Below are 22059 nucleotides of genomic sequence, written 5' to 3'. Positions count from 1 at the left end.
ACAGAAAAGGATGTCTAAATCAGCCAATGCCACTGTAGGCTAGATCTTATTTGGATTTTTCCTTTACATGAAACCTAAACTTGTGTTTCTTGTGTTTTTGTCCATTGCTCCTTATTCTGTTCTCTTGGGACAAGCATAAAAATTGATATCCTTTATTTTTTCAAGTATTGTGTTTATGCCTCACCCCATCAAAGCTAAATAAAGTGAAGAAGATTCTGAGAAAATAATGGAATTTGCTAGATGCCCAGGGGCCCCACCTGATTGATTTAGTATTATTTCAGTTGGGTGGGAATGAGAAACTGATTATGTACCTACTTAAAGATGATTAGATTGTAGCCACACCTGGTTGACTCTTAGTGATGTGTTGATGTACTACTGATGTCAGCAGGGAACCACTCTCAGCCAACCAGCTTGAAGGACCTCCCATTTGGGGGAGGGTGACAGAAGGTAGGAAAGGGGAACACTAGTTCTTGGAAGCTTTCTTTCCTTTTGGTGAGCTGAGGAAAGAACTGGAGAGGGATTGTACCCCTGACTTCCATTGAAACTACGGACCCCGGGTGGTGAGTTTGTTGTAGCAAGGCCAGGTCTTTGAGTTAGCTGAACTGGAAGCAAGTTTGCAGTTTGAGCCAGTCTTTGCTAGAGCCAGGGAGCTTATTAGTTTTCTCTTCTCTTATTCCTTTGTTCCTGGCTTTATTAACTTCACCTTTGTTGTAAATTTTGTTCTCATTAATAAAACCTGATTTGTTTGTGGAAAAGAGGCTGTTAATCTCCTTTCTTATTAGGCTGGGAGAAATAAATAAAAAAAAGGCAGTTTGGTAAGGGAGGAAACTTTGGACCTAGAGGTCTCTCATTATTTTCTGAACCCCAATATTATGGTGAGCTTCCCAATTAACTCTCCCCATAATAACTTTGGCCATTACAATTGTTCATAGCACCAACCATGATTAGATGGAAGACATCTAACCTCCTTTGGATGCTTTTTTTAGTCCTTAGGAGACAGTGGTATTCCTGGTCTAGGTGCCATCTGGGAACACTGGTAGAATATTTGAATTGGAGAGATAGGTCGTAGCTATTATGGGTGTTGTAAATTGATTACATGTTATAATGATATAGTTATTTCATAGTATTCTCATTTCACTGATTTAGAAATGGAAAGGATTGCTTAGCTCATTTGAGAACTTGTTAAATTTCTAAAATATAGGATCTGACAACATCTCAATTACAACTTGTAGAATGTGCTAGTGATGTATTTGGTCACATGTTTGTAAATATATCCATATCTACATCTGCTTCTACCTCTGCTTCTATCATCTCTACACACACACACACACACACACACACACACACACACACATACATATGTGTGTATGTATTATTTCTTTGACAGCAGAAACTGATATTTAATGTCACACATAGTAGGTGCGCTATAAATGCTTGTTGAACTTGATTGGATTGATAGTCAATGACTTGAAAAAAAGCAGATATTATCAGATATTTGGATGATACAAATCCAGAAAGGGTAAATACAATGTTGAAATCCTAAAATAAAGTGTTCAGAATTCCCCCAAATGCCAGTAAGCAAGAAAGTTGGGACAAATCTGATAAGATGAAATTCTAAACCTGAACCAATCTGTGATTCATTCTTTCAATGTTCAAGATGGAAGAGGCACATGATTGTAAAAATAAGTCTGAAGGTTTAGTGAACTACAAATTGCAAACTCTAAATGCATTAATAGCGTCAGGGTTGTTAACAACACCAATAATAGCTGTAATTTATAGCACAATTTGAGATTTACAAAATGATTCATATAATAATAATGTTTTATATTGTGTTTTTATATAATGCTTTTGTATAGCTTTTATATATATATATATATAGTGTGTGTGTGTGTGTGTGTGTGTGTGTGTGTGTGCGCGCATGTGTGTGTTTGGAGGGGTAATAAGAGTTAAGTGACTTGCCCAGGGTTACACAGCTAGTAAGTGTCAAGTGTCTAAGGCAGGATTTGAACTCAGGCCCTCCTGAATCCAGGACCAGTGCTTTATCTACTTTGCCATCTAACTGCCCAAAACTTGAAATATATTCATCTCTTTTATCTACTGTACCACCTAGCTGCCTCTATATAGTGTTTTAATTCTGTAAAGTACTTAGAAATATTTCAGTGTATCCTCACAACAACCTTGGGAGGTAGATGCTATTATCATCTTCATGTGGGGAAACTGAAGCAGGTAGTCAAATGACATATCACACAAAGATCAAGTGTTGCATAGTATCAGAGTATCAAATCAATGGATTTGTTCTTGGGTCTGACTCCAGATCCAGAATTCTAGCCATAAGGCTACCTAGCTGCCTCATTTGAGTTAGAGACAATTATTTTAGACTATTTATTTTCTGTGTATCCCTAAAGCCCTAGAGAATACCTGACATATAGCAAGCATTATATATATATATGTATATATGTATATATGTATGTATATATGTATATATGTATGTATATATGTATATATGTATGTGTGTGTGTAAACTGTATTTTTGTGTCCTTCAAAACTATGCTGAAAGATGATTTTCTACTGTAGTGACTTTTTTTTTTCTTTTTTTTCTTTTCTTTTTTTTTTTTAGTGAGGCAATTGGGGTTAAGTGACTTGCCCAGGGTCACACAGCTAGTAAGTGTTAAGTGTCTGAGGCCGGATTTGAACTCAGGTACTCCTGACTCCAGGGCCGGTGCTCTATCCACTGTGCCATCTAGCTGCCCCTGTAGTGACTTTTAATGTATGGTCTGATGACCCCTAGTGATCTTCAAGATCTTTGCAGGGGTCTGTGAGGTCAAAACTATTTTCATAATGATACTAAGAAGCAGCAGAAATGCAATATGTAAAGGGGAGGAGGTCTTGCAAAGAACACAGAATGACATGAAAAGAAGACATTGCCAATCATGCAGTGTCAGTCATCTGCAAAAATGAATTTTACTTGGTTATAGGTGTCTCCTCAGTATGCACCACTACCACAATATGCCCTAGCCACTTGTGTTATGCTCCACATTTAACTGGCATGCAGATTCAATTGTCCCACTAAGAATCTTTGTTTTTTGGGATATGGAGTTTCAGGATATGAAAGGAAGATTATCTTATGTTTGTCATTATGCTATTTTCTTATATGCCTCACTTTAAATGTGTGCCCTATGATAGACTAGAACAAAGAATATATTGGTAGGGTTATGACCCTCAAAATACCTAGCACTTAGAGCAGATGTCTGGAGAATCATGGGTGTTGCAATATTGGATGCTACTAAAATAACATTCCAAATGGGTTTGAGGTTGCAATCCACTTCTGTATGTTGCCTCCTTTGATTTTCATATTTCTATGTATTAGGTAGTGTAAATTCCAGAGCTCCCAGGTCAAGGAGATAACACTTCAAGCAGCCACAAAGAAACCATTCAAATATCATGGAGCACACAGTTAGGATCACATAATATTTAGTTATTCCCATGTTAAAGAAGTGGAGGGTTTTGAATATGATATTCTGGAAGGAAAAGGAGCTGAAATGACCAGAATTACCAGAAGAGACATCTGTCTTTTCTGATAATAACCTTTCCAGCAAAAGAGTATAATCCTCTTTGGGTGTGCAGTAGGAATGGGAAATATAAATTCAAGGAAACAGGGAAATTCAAGCATTTCTGATGTAAAGACCAGAGTTAAATTGAAAATTTGACATTCAAATACAAGGCTCAAGTGAAGCATATAAGGAACTCAGTAAAGTAAAACTGTTTTCATTTCTTTATGGAAAGATGATACAAGTATATAAGATCTTTATCATTATTAGAGGACTTAAAAGAAGTTTGCATAAACAGAGGGCATAGATACGAGTTAATGAAGTTGGAATGATCCCAAAGGGATTCACTGGGAGAAAGGGGAAGGGAGAGGTAGAGTGGGGAAATTTTTCGCACATAAAAGAGGTATGTGAGGAAGAGGAAGAGCTTTTACAGTTTAGGGAAAAATGGGGGAGGTGGCAGACAATGCTTGTACCTCATTCTCATTGAAATTGTTTCAAAGAGGGAAGAATATATAAATAAATACATATATACATATATAATTATATATATATGTTTATATACACACCGATTTGTATAGAAATCTAATTTACCTAATAGGGAAATAAGAGGGGAAGAAGATAAGAGAAAGGGGGTAAGGGAGGGTAAAAGGGAGGGCAGATTAGGGGAGGCAGTGGTTAGAAGCAAAATAGACTTTTGCAGAGGGACAGTATACAAAGAAAGAGGAAGATAAACAGAAGAAAATGGGATGGAGGGAAATAAACATTTAGTAATCATAACTATAAATGGTAATAAGATAAGGTCATCCACAAAAAGGAAGTGGGAAATTAGAAAACAAAATCCAATAACATGTTACTGTCATGACCATGTGCAAAACAATTTAGGGCTATGTGGAAATATTACATGAAACTCTTAGACTGAGGCATTCTTTCAGTTTTTCAGCATTTCGGATTATTTCCATACTACTGCAAGGGTTCTGCATTTGAATGCAATCAGATTCTCAATGGACGGTCCTGCAAGTGCATGCATTCCCTACTTTTCATTCTGTCTGCTTCTGCAGGGTAGCTCCCTTTACTTTCTATCACCATGCAATTGTACCTCATCAGCTAGGAAACTTGGTGACATTGTGTTAGGAAAATGTTATGAACGTTTGTATTCCTTAAACCAAAACATCAGGAGGTTTGGAAGACAGGTTCACTGAGCATTCTCATTAAAAGCCTTCTTGAAACCATCATGGACCATCAGAAATGCTCTGCAGAAACAAAAAATATATTGCCTCTCATTGCAGTATTAAGGCTGAAACATTCCAATTTAAACTCAATCTGCAGATATTATTGTTCTTCCACTTGGTGAATTTTCAAATGGCCTAGTTGGTAACACTGGTCAGTTTTTCAGTAGAGTTTCTGTGACAGTATAGCCAGTGTACTAGTTCCAGTAGTAGTAATAGGATGCTGCTGCTGCTGCTAGCTAGCAGTTATGTAGCACCTACTATATTGCAGGTACTGGGTTAAGTACCTTATACATACTATTCCATTTCATACTAGCATGCAGGGGATTAGGATAGATCAGGGCTTCTTAAACATTTTCCACTCAAGATCTCTTTTTGTCCAAGAAATTTTTACATGACCCCAGGTATATAGGTATATAAAATAGGTATACAGAACCTTTTACTGTTACTAAATTTTTCATGACCCCCACATTCAGTTATGTAGCCCCATATGAGCTCCTGACCCATAGTTTAAGAAGCTAGGGGATAGAACACCTTCCAAGTTGACAGTGAGCCATTGTTGAATTTTCTTGGGTCTAAATATTGAACACATTTTTAATCTGTCACTGTGTACTTTACTGTTTTTCCCTCCATCTTATCCTCCAGAATAGTGGAATGGAGCTTGTCAAAGGCTCTACTTAAACCTTGACAAATGATAGTACAGGAGTCCCCTACTTACCATTGACCTAGAAATTGAAGGGCATGTGTTCTTGAGAACTAGAGGTACCAAGAAGAATGGGACAGAAGAAGATGGAGTTTGGGGAGACAAGGAAATTGGGAGCTTTGAGTAGGTTAAATAAAGAATAGTACTAATATTCAGAATAACAAGAACATCCTTTATAATTTACAGCTTACAATAATCTTGAGAATTAGAGCATACAATCATGCTTATTTGCATGTGGCAAATGGGGATATCAAGGTTAATCCAGGATCATGACTTGCTTATAGTTTCACAGTGACCTCTAGTTCCATCTCATATCTTCAAAATCAAGTTCAGAGATCTTTTCACTACCCCATTTTGTATAGATATTTTCACTAGTGCACATCTCTTTCATCTTCAGTGTGTTAAAATAATGGAATTTGGCAGATGCCCAAGGGTCCCACCTGATTGAGCTAATATTGTTTGAGAAACCCACTAAGTTCCTAATTGAGACAATTAGTATTAGGCCACACCTGTCTGCCCTGAGTGACTATACTACTCAATCATATTTGATCTTCACTAAAACTTTTTGATTGTATTCAGCTCTGAGATTATTATACCCATTTCAGAGATGAATAAACTGAGACTTGAGGATGTTCAGTCACTTAGCCAATATCACATAGCTAGGAGAACTGGAATCCAGTTTTTATTAATGGCCTTGTCCAGTTCTCTTTCTCCTTCACTTTGCTCACAAAAACTAAGAATAACCAAGTACCCTTGAGGAAATGGTCTCTGTGGGTACTTATGATTTTTTTCTCCATGTTCAGAGAAGAATTTAATGGTTTGTTTTGTTCATGAGTTGGCAGCAGAGCTGCCAGGATCTTCAAGGGAGCACCAACTCCCAAGAGCTGCAGGGATCCCAGGTCTTCATAAAGTCCCTGCCTCATCCCCGACTCCTACTATTGACATTGAAACATTTTACTATGGAGCTTGGTGGTATGGTACCAGCTTGTGGGTCATGTTCCTCAAGTTATTGACTCATTCATCTAGTTTCTTTTGTGTTTCCTGAGGTGGAATTGAATGGAGGATAGAAGTTGCCATTGCTAACTCTATTTTCATTCATGACAGAGCAATGGCCAGGAATGACTACTCTGCCACTAGGAACCTTGAACGCTTTGCCTCAGTGACATGTGAAAAGATTCACATACTTCCTAGGCTTAGGACTTCAAGTCCATACCTTAAATATGAAGTTCTTGGCTAACTCACCCCTTTGGAATCTTGGCCACCTTTCTCCATATCAAGTCAGCTAGCTTCTAGAATATCTGATCCAAAGATGCACTGCTTATGTAGACAGCAGCATGGTACAATGGAAACACTGCTGGACCTGGAGGCAGGAAGACTTGGATTAAAGCTTTTTCTCTATCAGACATTAACTCACTGTTTCCCCATAGGTAAGTTGCTTGGCTACTTTCCTTATACATCAAATGTGCATAATTACACTTGGGATACTTCTCTCATAGGGTTCGAATGAAACCATGTGTGGAAACTGGGCTCAAACATCCATGTGCTCTATAAACACCAGTTACTATCCTCTTCTTGCAGCTTTTCAAACTCATCATCATTCAGTAACTGAAGGAGCAATTTGGAGGAATGAGTGAGTTGTGTGGTCCCAAAGAATACTTAATTAAATAATGTGATTAAGGGGATACTGAGTGCAGAGCACTGCATGGAATTCTTGAGGGAGGATGCTAATTACAAAATTTGGATGAGATATAGTCCTTGCCCACAATGGTAATGGCTCACATCTATATAAAACTTATATAGGATTTGTGAAGAACTTTACATTGACTTTCTCATTTGAATATCCCAACAACTGTTAGATTAAAACCATTATTTTTATTCCATTTTTATACAGAAATAAACTGGATCTGAGTGATTTAAGTGACTTGTCCAGACATATACAATTAATAAGGTTCTGAGGTGGAATTTTTTGGGGGGTGGGGCAATGAGGGTTAAGTGACTTGCCTAGGGTCACACAGCTTGTAAGTGTCAAGTGTCTGAGGTATGATTTGAACTCAAGTCCTCCTGAATCCAGGGCCAGTGCTTTATCCACTGTACCACCTAGCTGCCCCCTGAGGTGGAATTTAAATCCACATGTTCTTAATTTAAAGATCAACGAAGCTCTCTCTAGTACACCACATTGCCACACTAGTACTTTATAGTGTAGCAACATCTCTATCCTCTTTTCCCTTTGTTTGTTTTTCTCAGAACACTCATTCATTATCATTTACAAGCCCCAAATCTTTTTTTGAAGCCCCCAAATTTTTGCTGATAATGCTAAATCTCATTTCTTTAGAATTTGATTCTTGGCAAACACTTTCTTTACAAGCATTGTATGACCTCCATACTTGAAAAAAAAGATTACTGTTTTCAAAATAAGGAGGCAGAGGCCCAGAAGGATGGATTGATTTCAATGAAATCACAGAAGAAATTAGTGCAAATACAAGCAAGGCTAGAGCCCAAGTCATCAGACTTTTAATCTAGTGCTCTTTCCAAATAGTACGATCTACCCAAACCTTGGCATTTTGGAGTAGAAAACAAATACCTTATCTTTCTTGACAACCCAGAAGGGTTGTTTATAGACATGAGAACAAAAGAGGATACAACTTTTAGTATATCAGTCAGACTGTCATAGACTATATCTACGCCCATTTGTTTCAATAGTATTGATTACCAAAATGGCTCAAGAGTACCATGTAGGAGCCAAACATTACTATAAATCCTGACTCTAAGTTTGTCATTTGTATTCCATTTACTATAGTTCTGATTAAGGTAAAGGAAAATCCTTCACTGTCTTAAGTTGTAAAATATATTTTCTGTACCCCTAATAGTCTGTGAGATACAGTTTTAATTATTTATTTAGTCTTTACCTACAAATCCCACATTAACCCCATTAGAACAACAATCATTTTGACTGTAGTTGTATGAAGACTAATGAAAACCTTTAAAATTAATACACATTAAAAGTATCACTGAATCACTGAGTTAGAGCTATAAAGCATCTCAGAGGTTATCTAGTTTAATATCTTTTCTTTATCAATGAGGAAACTGAGGTCCATAGTATCCTAGGAGTAAAAGACCATGAGGAACTTGTCAAAGATAAGACACATAGTAGTAGTGTTGCTAATTAATAGAACAATAGTAACACACACACACACACACACACACACACACACACACACACACACATATATATATATATATATATATATATATATATATAAGTTTAAGGTTTTCAAAGCACTTTATAGAATTATCTCCTGGTATACTTAGAACAACCCTATGATGTAGGTACCATGAATTTTATCCTCTTTTGACATATGAGTGAATGGAGACTCTGAGGTGAGGTGACTTTTTTATAGATATAATGACCATAAGAAAATCTAGGAGTCCAATTTTTCCACAAAATAAGGAATAACCTTTTTTCTATTTTTGTTGTCCTTCCCCTCACTATGACATATATATGTATGTGTATGTGTGTATGTATATGTGTGAGTATATTTGTAGTATTTATATATGTTTGTATATATTCACATAGCCATACATTTGTGTGTATATGCCTATATAAAATTAAAGAACAGGTGGCTCACTAGCCCTTTCCTCAGGACTTTGATTGAGGGGAAATCCAATATATGTTAAAGTACTCCCTTCCATAACTGAATAACAGTTGTTTTGAAATGCTTTCCTTACTTCAAACCTAAGTTTGTTTCTTCTTTTTTAGTTAGTTTCTTAACTGCTCTGCTTTGCTCCTGATTCTTCCCTTTGGGTACAAATGAAACAAGTCAAATCCTTCCTCCATACTTTAGTCCTGCAGATACCTGAGATAATGAACCCCAAGCCCAGCCTTGACAGCCATTTAAAATTTTTTTTACACCAAACACTTTCAGTTCCTTCCACCAATACTAATGTGGCAAGGTTTCAAAATCCTTCTCCATCCTGGTTGAACTACTCCAGAAAATTTCTACTTTCTCCATATCCTTCCTAAAGTGTAGAACAACTGAACATGTTGCTCCAAATGCAGAATGGGGAGGACCACCTCGTTACACCTCTCCATGCAGTCTACAGTCAAATTGGTTTTCTTGCTTGCCATATATGTCACCAAGTTGTTGTGGGGATCAAATGATTCTTTGTAGTTCAAGTACTTGGCAAACTTTAAAGAGGCAGCTCTGGCATAGTGGAGAGAGCACTTATACTGACTGGAGTCAGGGAGTCCTGAGTTCAAATACAATCTCAGATACTTAGGATGTGACCCTGAGTGAGTCAATTAAGCTCGATTTGCCTCAGTTTCCACAACTTTAAAATGAGGATAATAACAGCATTTACATTGCAGGGTTATTGTGAGAATCAAATGAAATATTTTTAAAGTGTTTAGCACAGTGCTTGACATTTAATAGGTGCTTTATAAATGCTTCTTCCCTTTTCTACACTAATATAGGTGCTAGTTCTTATTATCCTTGTTATCAACTCTCTATTATCTATAGGTGTTTAGTTCTTCTAAATCCAAAGATCATTCCCTTGTCAGAGAAAACAGAAGCAAAATACGAATTGAACTGTGCTGTCATTTGCTTGTCATTCACTGTACTTTTATTCTTAAGAATCAATCCAATTTTATAACTTTTATATCTTTTGTTTGCCTAAATTACCAATTTCCTCAAAAGTACCCATCTTTTTGTAGTCTTTAACTTTCTGTGCTTCGCTAAGCTCACCCTGAGCCCTGGTGCTCCTCTCACTTGAATACTATAAGATAGGATTTGTTTTTTGGCTTCATCCTTGTTTACCTGTCTGTTTTACTTTACTTCAGATTTTTTTCATATCTGCCTTGGGCTAATTGACAATTTTTCTTTTTGCATCTTCAAAATTTCATTCTCAACATCTTCCTGTCCCTTCAAGTTTGAACTCCCTGTAGGGTTAATTCATAGGATCCTACTTTATCCTTCCTCTGAAATGTCTGGAATTTACCCCAAACCTAATGTGCATGTCTGATAATTCCTACTTTTCCTTTATCTATTTCAAACTTTCCTCCTACTCCTGTAACCTTCCCTATTATTTTGATTCTACCTAATAATTCATCATCATTTTTGAGAACTAAAGACAATATAGAATTCCCTCATATTGGGTCCTTCACTTTTGAACCTGGAAAAAAAATATATCATTGTCATCAGCAAATCAATAGCTGTACTTTGAGAAGAGACAGAAATAATTAGGTAGGCAGCTAGGTAAGTAAGTAAATAGTAATAATTGATACATAGAAAGGGATAGAGAAAATTAGGTGGAGACAAAGTAAAAACAGAGACACATGGGTGGAGAAAGACCTACAGACACAGAAATGTGTATAGATACAGAGAGATAGAGACAGCGACAAAGAGACAGAGACAGAGAGAGAGAATGAGAAAGAACATTCTGGCAGATGCCTATATAAAATCCCCTATCACTAATATATCATTCCTTCAAGCCAATTTTGTTATGTTTACCAAAACATTTACCATGTTTTCCCACTCTGGTTCCTATATATCTTCAGATCTAAAAAAAAGTATGACAACCTACTATTGCCTGTCACATTTCTTTCATATAAGGGAGAACATTTTCCAGAACCACATTCCAGTTATGAGTCCTATCTCAATGTTATATTAGCCAGATTTGTTTCCTCGTGTTAGAGATTCTAGTTCATCTTGCTTGTTAGGCATAATTCTTTGGGGACCCCAATAGGTTACTGCTAGAGCTATATAACTTTTCTCTTTCATTCTTCCTACTTGACCAATTTTTCTCCTTTTCTAATCTTATATGACTTTCAGCAGGCGCTGGTAGAGGTGACTCCTGGTCAGATGTTTGCTGAAATAATTGACATCTGAGGAATCATTCCAATTCTAGACTCTCTGATAATACTTTCTACGTTTTTTTCCAAAACACAACTTGTTATACAGAGCATTGGTAGTCTACTTATAACTTCTATGAAAACTTTCTTCTAATATCTAATGGTTGTAGAGATGTAACTAAGTATTCTAAGACTATATTAGTGAAACATAACTGTGGAAGGTGTTTCCAAGCTGTAAAAGCTTATGGTGGAGTCTGGGTACTGACTATATTTATCTGATGACCCAATACCACCTTAGCTTAGTTCAGATAGGGAGGGTTTCCATGATTAATCAGGAAGCCAATAAACATTTATTGAGTGGGGGCAGCTAGGTGGCTCAGAGGATAAAGCACTGGCCCTGGATTCAGGAGGACCTGAGTTCAAATCTGGCCTCAGACACTTGACATTTACTAGCTGTGTGACCCTGGGCAAGTGACTTAACCCTCATTTCCCCACAAAACAAAAAACCCCCCACAAAAAACAAAAAACAACAAAAAAACATTAATTGCCTACTATGTGACCAGCACCATGCTAAATACTAAGAACAGAAAGAAAGGTAAAATAGACTCCCTGCCCTCAAGGTGCTCAGAATCTCTAGACAACATGAAAGTAACTATGTAAAAACAAGGTATAGCCAGGATAAATCGAAGGAAACAAAAAGAGGGAAGGAACTGGACTTGAGATGGATTGGGAAGGATGACCTGTAGGTGGGATTTTAGTTGGAACTTGAAGGAGGCTAAACCAATTTCTCTGGGACCCTGAATATATAGTGAACACAAGGCCTAAATGTCCCTGTCTGTGGATGCCTTTGGCTTCCACAGCGGCAGTGGGGAAGAACCGAAAAAGGGACAGGCTGTGGGAGGGAGGCAGATTTAGAAACCATACATATTGTTATGTGGTCCAGCAATGGCCTTCTGGACAGACAAATACTACAACTGTGCAATTGGCATTTGCTGGTACTTCTCCTCCTAGGAAAATGGGGACTTCAGTCCATTAGATAGACCTTACACCCACAATGATTTGACAACTAAGCAGTATTCTAGAGAAATCTAAGACAACTCTGATCCTCTTCTCCCTTCTCTGTCTTTAATTTTCCTCTTGTTTTATTCCTTTGCCTTTTCCTTTATTCCTTTTTTCACTCTTCATGAGAGTGTAGCATATTCATAGGAAAAGAGCTCAGTTTCCAACCCTGAACAGCAATAATTCCCCTTCTTATGCTGATTTTTAACCAGGGAATAAGGCATTTCCCATTCATGAAGTTGGAAATGCCACTTTGGGAATTTTTAAGTGTGTAATAGATTGGAAAAAAGGTGGAAGTAATACATAAGAAACTCTCTATGAGAAACAAGATCCATGAATTTTGGGGATGTAGAATAACTGTGATGATAACTACCTAGATGTTCTTGGCCCCTTAATACCTTATTTCTGCCCCTCACATGTGAGAACCAGGGGCCCCTGCCCTCTGCTGAGAAAGCATGAGATGACCTTTCTGAGGTTTCTAAGGTCGAATTGGAGTCCCAGAAGTTCATGGACCTCTTTTAAGTCATGTTAATCAATGGACTTGAATGCGACCAGCCAATTAGCTTGGAGCTGTGTGTGGGGACCGCCCTGCTTCCTGTTCCACAGAGAGCTTCTGGTCTAACTGACTGGGATTCAGTCTCTTTGGAAGCATGAACTGCTAGGTGAAGGAGCTTTCTCCTCCCCCCCACCCTCTCCCTCTCTCTCTCTCTCTCTCTCTCTCTCTCTCTCTCTCTCTCTCTCTCTCTCTCTCTCATAGGTCTGAGTTAGGTTTTTCCCATTCTTTCAGAGACATGTACTCTCTCTCTTCTTACTAACTTCTAATATACTTTAATAAAGGCTTAAAGACTAAACTGTTGCTGAGTTTATAAATAAATCCTAGTTAGTTTCCCCCACATACACTGGGGGGGACAGGTAAGGACATGCACATTAGATTTTACTTGTCACACACATAAGATAATCTTGGAGTCATTCATCATGCAGAGTGGCTTTTACTGATGGTTACTCTTCTTGCAGGTGAATGACAACACTCTCAAATGATATCTATGGAGAACAGAACTGCAGTGAAGGAGTTTATCCTCATAGGATTAACAGATGCCCCAGAGCTTCAGGTTCCTCTCTTCATCATGTTCACCTTCATCTACCTCACCACCCTGGTAGGAAACCTGGGGATAGTAGCTCTGATCTCCTGGGATTCCCGCCTCCACACCCCCATGTACTTTTTCCTCAGTAATCTCTCTCTGGTGGATGTTGGCTACTCCTCAGCTGTTACCCCTAAGGTGATGGCTGGGCTCCTCACAGGGGACAAAGTTATCTCCTATAATGGATGTGCAACACAGTTGTTCTTCTTTGGGGCCTTTGCTACTACAGAAAGTTTTCTCTTAGCCTCCATGTCCTATGATCGCCATGCAGCTGTGTGTAAGCCCTTACATTACACCACCACTATGACTTCAACAGTTTGTGCACATCTGGCCAGTGGTGCTCACATCTGTGGCTTTCTGATATACTCCATTGTCATAGGAAACACATTTAGCCTTTCTTTTTGTAGGTCCAATGTAGTCCATCACTTTTTTTGTGATGTTCCCCCTCTTCTGGTTCTCTCTTGCTCTGATATTCATATCATCGAGGTAGTATTCTTTATTATAGGGTCATTTGCTGTCTTTTTCCCATTTGTTGTCATCTTTACTTCTTACTTGTTAATCTTCATCACCATCCTGAAGATCCATTCTGCTGAAGGCCGCCAAAAAGCCTTCTCCACTTGTGCTTCCCATCTCACAGCAGTGTCCATATTTTATGGGACAATCATGTTCATGTATTTCCAACCCAGCTCAAGCCACTCTATGGACTCAGACAAAATGGTGTCAGTGTTCTACACCATGGTCATTCCCATGTTGAACCCTCTGGTCTATAGTCTGAGGAACAAAGAAGTCAAGAATGCTTTTAGGAAAGCTGTGAGGGGACAACAAATTCAATTAGATCATCCATTTTCTTAGAGAGAAAATCCAATCTGCACCTTCCCCACTCTGGGATCCAGCACCCAAATCAGGATATTTTTCTTATGTATACAGAAGTGTAAACCAAACTTTCCCAGAGGTAACATCATATAATAGAAAGTGTCATAAATTGGACTTAAGAAAGAATTCAATTTAAACTCTGTTTCAGTCACAATCATGTTGTGTAACCTTAGACAAATCACATAAAGACTCAACCTTAATTTTCTTGTATTTAAAGGGCCTTAATATTATACACTGTCTTATAAGATTGTTGTGTGGAATGAATGATATGTGTGTGTGTGTGTGTGTGTGTGTGTGTGTGTATACATAAAGACACATGCATGATATAGTAATTTTATATATTATCCTTTTAGAAAGAGGAAGATCAGCTTCATAATTTCTGAACAGTTTAGTATTTGGAGGTGTGGCTTTGATTTTAATGGCATTACTTATTCAGTAGCTCCTAACCAGAGGTGTGCTGGGAAATGCTTAAGAACTAGCTCTCTGGGAAAATGATGTATTCTTTACACACTTTAAATTTAATCCCCATTATTTTTTTCTCTATCACTTCATGAAGTCTCGATCACCAACAATAAATTCAGTCCAGATTTGTGACATATACTGATTTCCACCATCTAAATGCTCAAACTCAAAATTTAATTTTGTCTTTGTGAGCCCATTGGAACTGGTTTCCAAGTACCCCTACAGTATGGTTGCCTTTAGGAAAGAAGACAAACCACAGGGTGGTCCTAAATTTCTGGAAAAAAACCCTTGATTTTGTGGGAGAGAAGAATTTCAATACGATGTCAGTGTAGTATACTGATGTCAATTTCAATATCAATTGCTTTCTAGCTAACAGGTTATTGGGTTTATTTGTTTCTGTGCCTGAATATGGGGTTCCACTGCTGGTTTTTCACATCTTTTGATTTTTATGCGGTATGAAATTAAGACTGTCCAGTAATTAGTAACTTGAATTATTTAATAGGAGCTAGAGATTCATCCTGACCATATTAGGAGAAACTTAGGAATATACTATCAGCATGTAAACTGATTTTCCAGGAACACCTCTATTTACAGGGTAATGGAAAATTGAAAATTGATACCTCACTTTATATTGTAATATTGACTATTTATTGATTGACAATTGTATTTAATCACTGGAATAAATATTTGGTGATCAAATATAGACTTAATTCTTTAGTCCTCATTGGAAAAATTTGTAAGAGTTTAACTTCCCTGTTCCTATGGGTTTAATTTCTACCACAAGGATTCAAATCTGAATTTCCATTAGCCATTGACAGAGATGAGCCAACCTGATTATAGGATGCTTGCCCAACATAAGACTATTTAGGTGATGTGAGTCAATTCTATGTTTTCCCTATTGCCCTGGGTTATGGAAATATGCTCAAGTCAAGCAAAGCCCACCCTTCCTTTCTGTGTGATCAATCACAGACTTAGTTAAATTTGAATCACTGGATTGCTTCTGATACCTTATGTAACCAATTGTATAAAGGAACTACTCTGATGGTCAGATGCATCCTGGGCTACTGCAGAGCCTTTTCTTTGGCAATTGCTAGCCTTGCTAATAAATTGACTGTGAGTAGACATTGGTGCCTCAGTTTCTCTTTATCATAGATTTTTGTTGCAATAGTAATGAGCTGACAAAAGAGAGAGAAAAATTTTTGCAAGTCATTTTTCAGGATTAAATAGGGTCCATCTGAGCCCAGAAGTCTTTGTGGGGCAGGAGGGACATTGGTAAGTCTTTGGTATTACCTTCCCTCCTTTGACTCCACACCTTGTCCCTTTGATATTTGAATTATTTTGGACTCGAATTGGCACTGGGTCACTATAAATAAGGCATGATTTGTCCAAAAAATTTCAGTTAGTATTAGTGAGCTACTAATGTTATGTCAGTCAGTAGTATGAAATCTTTTGCCCTAAATGAGAAAGGTGATGGTACTTCTATCTTGTCATCTTCAGTATTTTATTCTGTCCTAGGTGTTAAATATTTTAGGAAAAAATTTGATTCCTGAAGCACACACAGGGAGGGTTTACTGGAGACTATTCCATAGGAGAAACAGTTAAGGGATGAATTATAATCATTTTGGAGAATGAAAATGTAAGTGTGAGTGGAGGAAGAATTTGAAGACGTGTCTTATGGTAAACAGATTAAAGGTATTCTACTTGTCCCTAGAAGACAAAACGGGGAGGAATGGCTGGAAAGTCCAGAGGCAATTTTTTCCTTTTTCCTTTTTTCTTTTTTTTTTTTTTTTAGTGAGGCAATTGGGGTTAAGTGACTTGCCCAGGGTCACACAGCTAGTAAGTGTCAAGTGTCTGAGGCCGGATTTGAACTCAGGTACTCCTGACTCCAGGGCTGGTGCTCTATCCACTGCGCCACCTAGCTGCCCCCCAGAGGCAATTTTTGGCTTGATGAGAGGAAAATTTCCCCTAACAAATGGAGCAATTAAAATGGCCAGAATTCTCCTCCACTGTAGGTCTACAAGAGCGGTAGGTAGGGTACCATTTATTGGATGCATAATAGAAAATTTTGCTTTTCAGGTATGAATTAAATTTTATGACCTCAGGGAGCCCTCTGACTCTAAGATTATGTCATTCCTTCTATGCTTCTCATGAGTTCTCTGGACCTTTGGTGCCTAGCCTGGTGTTCACATAATACCATTGCTTCCAGATACCTGGAGCCCTGTCAGGACATACAGAATATGTACATTTTTTAATGCTTCATCCCTATGAATCCACAAAAGCCATCATAAACATGGATTGCAAAGCATGAAAAAATACAGTACTCTATTAGTCATTTAGCATATTTGAAATGGAATGTGAAATCTTAAGGATATTCAGGTATATTTAAAGATATTAATGTCCTTCTGCATTACTCTAATGAGGCCAATTTATTTATTAGTGTTTACTCTTTTTTTGTATGTGGGGGCAATTAGGATTAAGTGACTTGCCCAGGGTCACACAGCTAATAATCATCAAGTGTCTGAGACAGGATTTGAACTCAGGTCCTCCTAAATCCAGGGCCTGTGCTTTATCTACTGCACCACCTAGCTGCCCCCTAGTGTTTACTCTTTATAACTTAAATGAAGGGCAGGATCTATGACTTTTTGTCTTTTTCTTCCCAGTTCTTATAATGTTTGCTTCATAGAAGAAGAATGAATAAAGACACACTGATTAAGTATTTCTTCCATGCCAAGCATTATGCTTAGAAGGATGAAGACAAATACAAAATCAAGATAGTCCCTAACTTCAAAGAATTTATGATTCAATAAGTGGCTTAGTCATGTAGTGGTTAGATATCTGGAATTGAAGTCAAGAAAACCTGAGTTTGAATGCTACCATAGTAATTAATTAGCTGTCTGATCCTGGCCAATTAACTGAACCTCTCCCAGTCTCAGTTTCTTCATCTGTAAAATGAGAATTAGCACCTGCCTTAGAGGATTGTTGTTAGAATAAAATAAGATGATATACGCTAAGTGCTTCAAGGACCAAAAATACTATGAGTTTAATTCTACTTGGAGACAACACTTTGAGGGGTGTGCTGACCAGGGAAGAATCATTTGCTTTGGAAAGTCATCGATAAAATGTGCCTTTTTTAGAGACAATAGTGGTTGTGATCTGATTCCAAGATTGAAGAAAGATTGTGTGTGTGTGTGTGTGTTATGTTGGGGCGACCAAAGCAGTGGCAGGAAGAAAATGGCAGGAGTGGAGTGTAGATGAGGATACATGTCCCTGGGAGTTCAGAATGGACTTAGCTTAGCTCCCCTTGACATACTGAAGGAAGTTGGAATATGTTCCTGCACAAGGTTTCTTCTCCATGTTATCTCCACCAAAAGAGCTGAATGACTTTCACCAGGTCACATGGTTTATTCATAGCTATATTGGGACTAGAACCTAGGTCTCCATACTCCCAGTCCAGTCCTCTTCTCACTATAACAAAAGCCTGCCAAGAAGCTTGGGTAGGTGTAAACTAGCATAGCTACCATTTTCTATTGCTATGATTTTCTAAAACAGTTGTCTCTGATAAGAAGGGGGAAGTAAATCAAAGTATATCCTCCTGGGGCAGCTAGGTGGTGCAGTGAATAGAGCACTGGCCCTGGACTCAGGAGGACCTGAGTTCAAATCCGGCCTCAGACACTTGACACTTACTAGCTGTGTGACCCTGGGCAAGTCACTTAACCCCAATTGCTTCACCAAAAAAAAATGATACCCCTATGGACCCTTTCCTAGTATGTGTGTATAAGTGTAGTGGTGGCCAATAATGGTGAGTGGGTTTTAAAGGAGTAGAATTGCATACTCCATTTAGAAGCAATAGCAGATTTTATTTGATTGACTATGGTTCCAGAGGGCAGCAAGGTGGTAAAATGGATAGCGTAGTGGGCCTTGAGTCATAAAGACTTATCTTCCTGAGTTCAAATCTGGCATCAGACACTTAATAGCTGTGTGACCCTGAGCAAGTCACTTAACACTGTTTGCCTCAGTTTCCTCTTCTGTAAAATAAGCTGGAGAAGGAAATGACAAACTATTATAGTTTCTCTACCAAGGAAACCCCAAATGGGATCATGAAGAGTTGGACACAACTTAAAATGACTACACAAAAGGGAGATTTCTATTGTAATAGAGGTTGAAGCACTGGAAAAGATATCTTAAAAGAGCCTCAAGGGGGCAGCTAGGTGGTGCAGTAGATAAAGCACTGGCCCTGGATTCAGGAGGACCTGAGTTCAAATCCAGCCTCAGACACTTGACACTTACTAGCTGTGTAACCCTGGGCAAGTCACTTAACCCTCATTGCCCTGCAAAAAAAAAAAAAAAAAAAAAAAGAGCCTCAAGAAAACATTTCTAAGTATTCCCCAAATTGAGAAAAAGGCTCCGTACCTATACAGTTCCTCAAAGTATCAAATGGACATGACAGTCATTTGCCTTCAGAGAAAATGTAAAAGATGTAAAAGAATCACTGGAAACCATGGACAGAGAAAGAACAAATCACTTCCATAGTGCAGCTGTGCTATATGGGAACTAACCATAGGTCAACATTTTGGAGCCTTCCAGGGCCATTCTTTCCTGTGGTTCCAATCACAAAGTCTCTTTAAGATTCTTAGTACTACCCTGTGGTTTAGAATCACACCTATGGTAAATATCCTTTGTGGGTGGCTAAACAAGCAATTCTCTTCTATTCCTTCTCTCCTTTCTAGGTAACTTTGCTTTGTTTGTAGCAACTTGTCTGGAGGCCACAAAGACAATCTTTTTCTTTCTAAAGGGAATGATGAGTTTTGCTCTCTAGGTAGAATATTAGAGGAAGTACACAGGTGACCCCACTCTTAGTCCAAGGACCGAACTGCATAAGGAAATGCCCTTTTCTTTGCAAGAGGTTTCCCTCCTGAAGACTCAGATTGGGAACTCTCCAACCTGGAAGGAAGGGATCACCACATGTCTGCTTCTTTCTTGCCTATCTTTAGGACATTCCCTGATGCCTTAGTTGCTATCAACTCTGGAGCCAAGGTGGAGGATCATTAAGTCACTCTTCTATGTCTTGGGTTTTTCAAAGGAAACACAAAGGAAGAAGGCCTTTGAATTTGAAGTGCAGGAGCCAAAGCACATGGGGCTGTGGTTTTTTAAGGCAAATAACCATTAACTATTACTGGTGGGTAAGAATAGCTTGGTGGATATACATGCGCACAACTTCACCTTCAGAGTGTGAATGTGGGTCTTGATCAGATGCCACTCTCTTTTTTTTTTTTTTTTTTTTTTTTAGTGAGGCAACTGGGGTTAAGTGACTTGCCCAGGGTCACACAGCTAGTAAGTGTTAAGTGTCTGAGGCCGGATTTGAACTCAGGTACTCCTGACTCCAGGGCCGATGCTCTATCCACTGTTCCATCTAGCTGCCCCTGCCACTTTCTTTTGAAGATAGAAAGGAAGTGGGGATATATGAGACCAAGATAGAAAGAGAAAGAAGCAGGCATCAGAGAAAGAGATAAAGAGAAAAAGCATCAGAGAGACAGACAGAGGCAGAGAGAGGTAGAGATAGAGACAGAGAGATAGAAAGATGGAGAGATTGTGACAGGGACAGAGACACAGAGACAGAGAGACAGATGGAGAGACAGTCAGAGAGAGCCAGAGTCAGATTGGGGAGATAGAGAGACAGATGAGACAGAGGGAGGGAGACAGAGAGACAGAGAGAGACAGAAGGAGGACAGAGAGAAACAGAGACAGAGATAGAGACAGAGAGAACTATGCTCTATTTTAGAGATCTCTTGGCAGAGTGGGTAGTAGCTCAAGGGATGAGAGCCTCTCTTTTTGAACCTTACACAGTCTTTCACCTCTCTTTTAAGAGCTTCCCTGTTGGAACTATCTCTGTCCATATTCAAATTCAATGCTTTGAAGTTCTTTCCCTTCCTCTACTGTGCTTTCCTGGGCTGTGGTTGGAATTTTTTTGTTTGTTTTTACCAATATTGGGACAGGAAAAATGAAATAAAACTCCTTATCACACTTTAATGTCCACAGGAAAAAGAAAGTGGTCATGAAGGATTTTTTCTACTTTGGGTATCTTATATTCAAAGATTATTGCAACACCTATCTCAAGAGACAACTCTAAAAGTGACAAACATTCCATTCCCATCTATCTTTATTATTACGTTTTATCATTTTAAATTCAATTTTATCTTGTTTTTAAGTCCACATTCTTTCCCTCTCTGCCCCCTCCCCAGTTGAGAAACCAAGAAAAACAAAACCCTTGTTATAAACATGAATAGTCAGACAACACAAATTCCACATTGGGTACATTTAAAAAAAGTATCTCAGTTAGTTCTCTGAGTCTATTATCCCTTTATCTGGAGATGAGTAGCATGCTTTATTATGAATCCACTGAAACTGTATACTGACAAGAATTCCTAAATATTTTTTTCAGTTTAAAGTGATAATTATGTTTTCTTTCTTTTAAAAAGAATTTATTTATTTAAGTTTTTAACATTTGTTTAGATAAGATTTCCAATTTCAAACTTTGCTCCCTCCCTCCCCTCCCCCCTCCCCTAGACAGCAGGTAATCTGATATAGGTTACATATATATATATATATATATAAAACATTAAACATATTTCTGCATTAGTCATGTTATACGAGAAGAATGTGAGCAAAAAGGAAAAACCTCAAAAAAGAAAAACAATAGCACCCAAACCAAAAGAAATAGTATGGTCCAATCAGTGTCCATATTCTACAGTTCCTTTTGTTTTCTTCTGGATTTGGGGAGCCTTTTCCATCATGAGTCCTTTGGAACTTTCTTGTACTGTTGGATTGGTGAGAAGAATCTACTCTATCAAAGTTGATCAACACATAATGTTGATGATACTGTGCACAATGTTCTCCTGGTTCTGCTCATCTCACTCATCAACAGTTCATGCAAGTCCTTCCAGGTTTCTCTGAACTCCTCCTGCTCATTGTTTCTTACAGCATAATAGTATTCCATTACATTCATATACCACAACTTGTTCAGCCATTCCCCAGTTGATGGGCATCCCCTCAATTTCCAATTCCTTGCCACCACAAAAAGAGCAGCTATAAATATTTTTGTACACGTGGGTCCTTTTCCCTTTTCCATGATCTCTTTGGGAAAAAGACCCAAATGTGGTATTGCTGGGTCAAAGGGTATGCACAGCTTTATAGCCCTTTGGGA

At 38.2% G+C, this 22059-nt stretch overlaps 1 protein-coding gene across 1 annotated transcript; it reads left to right on the top strand.

Moving 5' to 3' along the window:
* The first annotated feature begins 13418 nt into the window (after window positions 1-13418).
* LOC122731566 (olfactory receptor 5B2-like) lies at window positions 13419-14375 on the top strand. The gene has a single exon (XM_043971762.1). It carries the CDS (start codon window positions 13419-13421, stop codon window positions 14373-14375), a length of 957 nt encoding a protein of 318 aa, XP_043827697.1.
* Window positions 14376-22059: the final 7684 nt, after the last annotated feature.

The sequence above is a fragment of the Dromiciops gliroides genome, chromosome 6, assembly GCF_019393635.1.
Source record: "Dromiciops gliroides isolate mDroGli1 chromosome 6, mDroGli1.pri, whole genome shotgun sequence".
In the NCBI taxonomy this organism is placed as follows: Eukaryota; Metazoa; Chordata; class Mammalia; order Microbiotheria; family Microbiotheriidae; genus Dromiciops; species Dromiciops gliroides.
This window is presented reverse-complemented; position numbering and strand designations above follow the sequence as displayed.

Coding starts and splice junctions, on each gene's coding strand:
- LOC122731566 (XM_043971762.1), top strand. CDS start 13,419: ATGATATCTATGGAGAACAGAACTGCAGTGAAGGAGTTTATCCTCATA.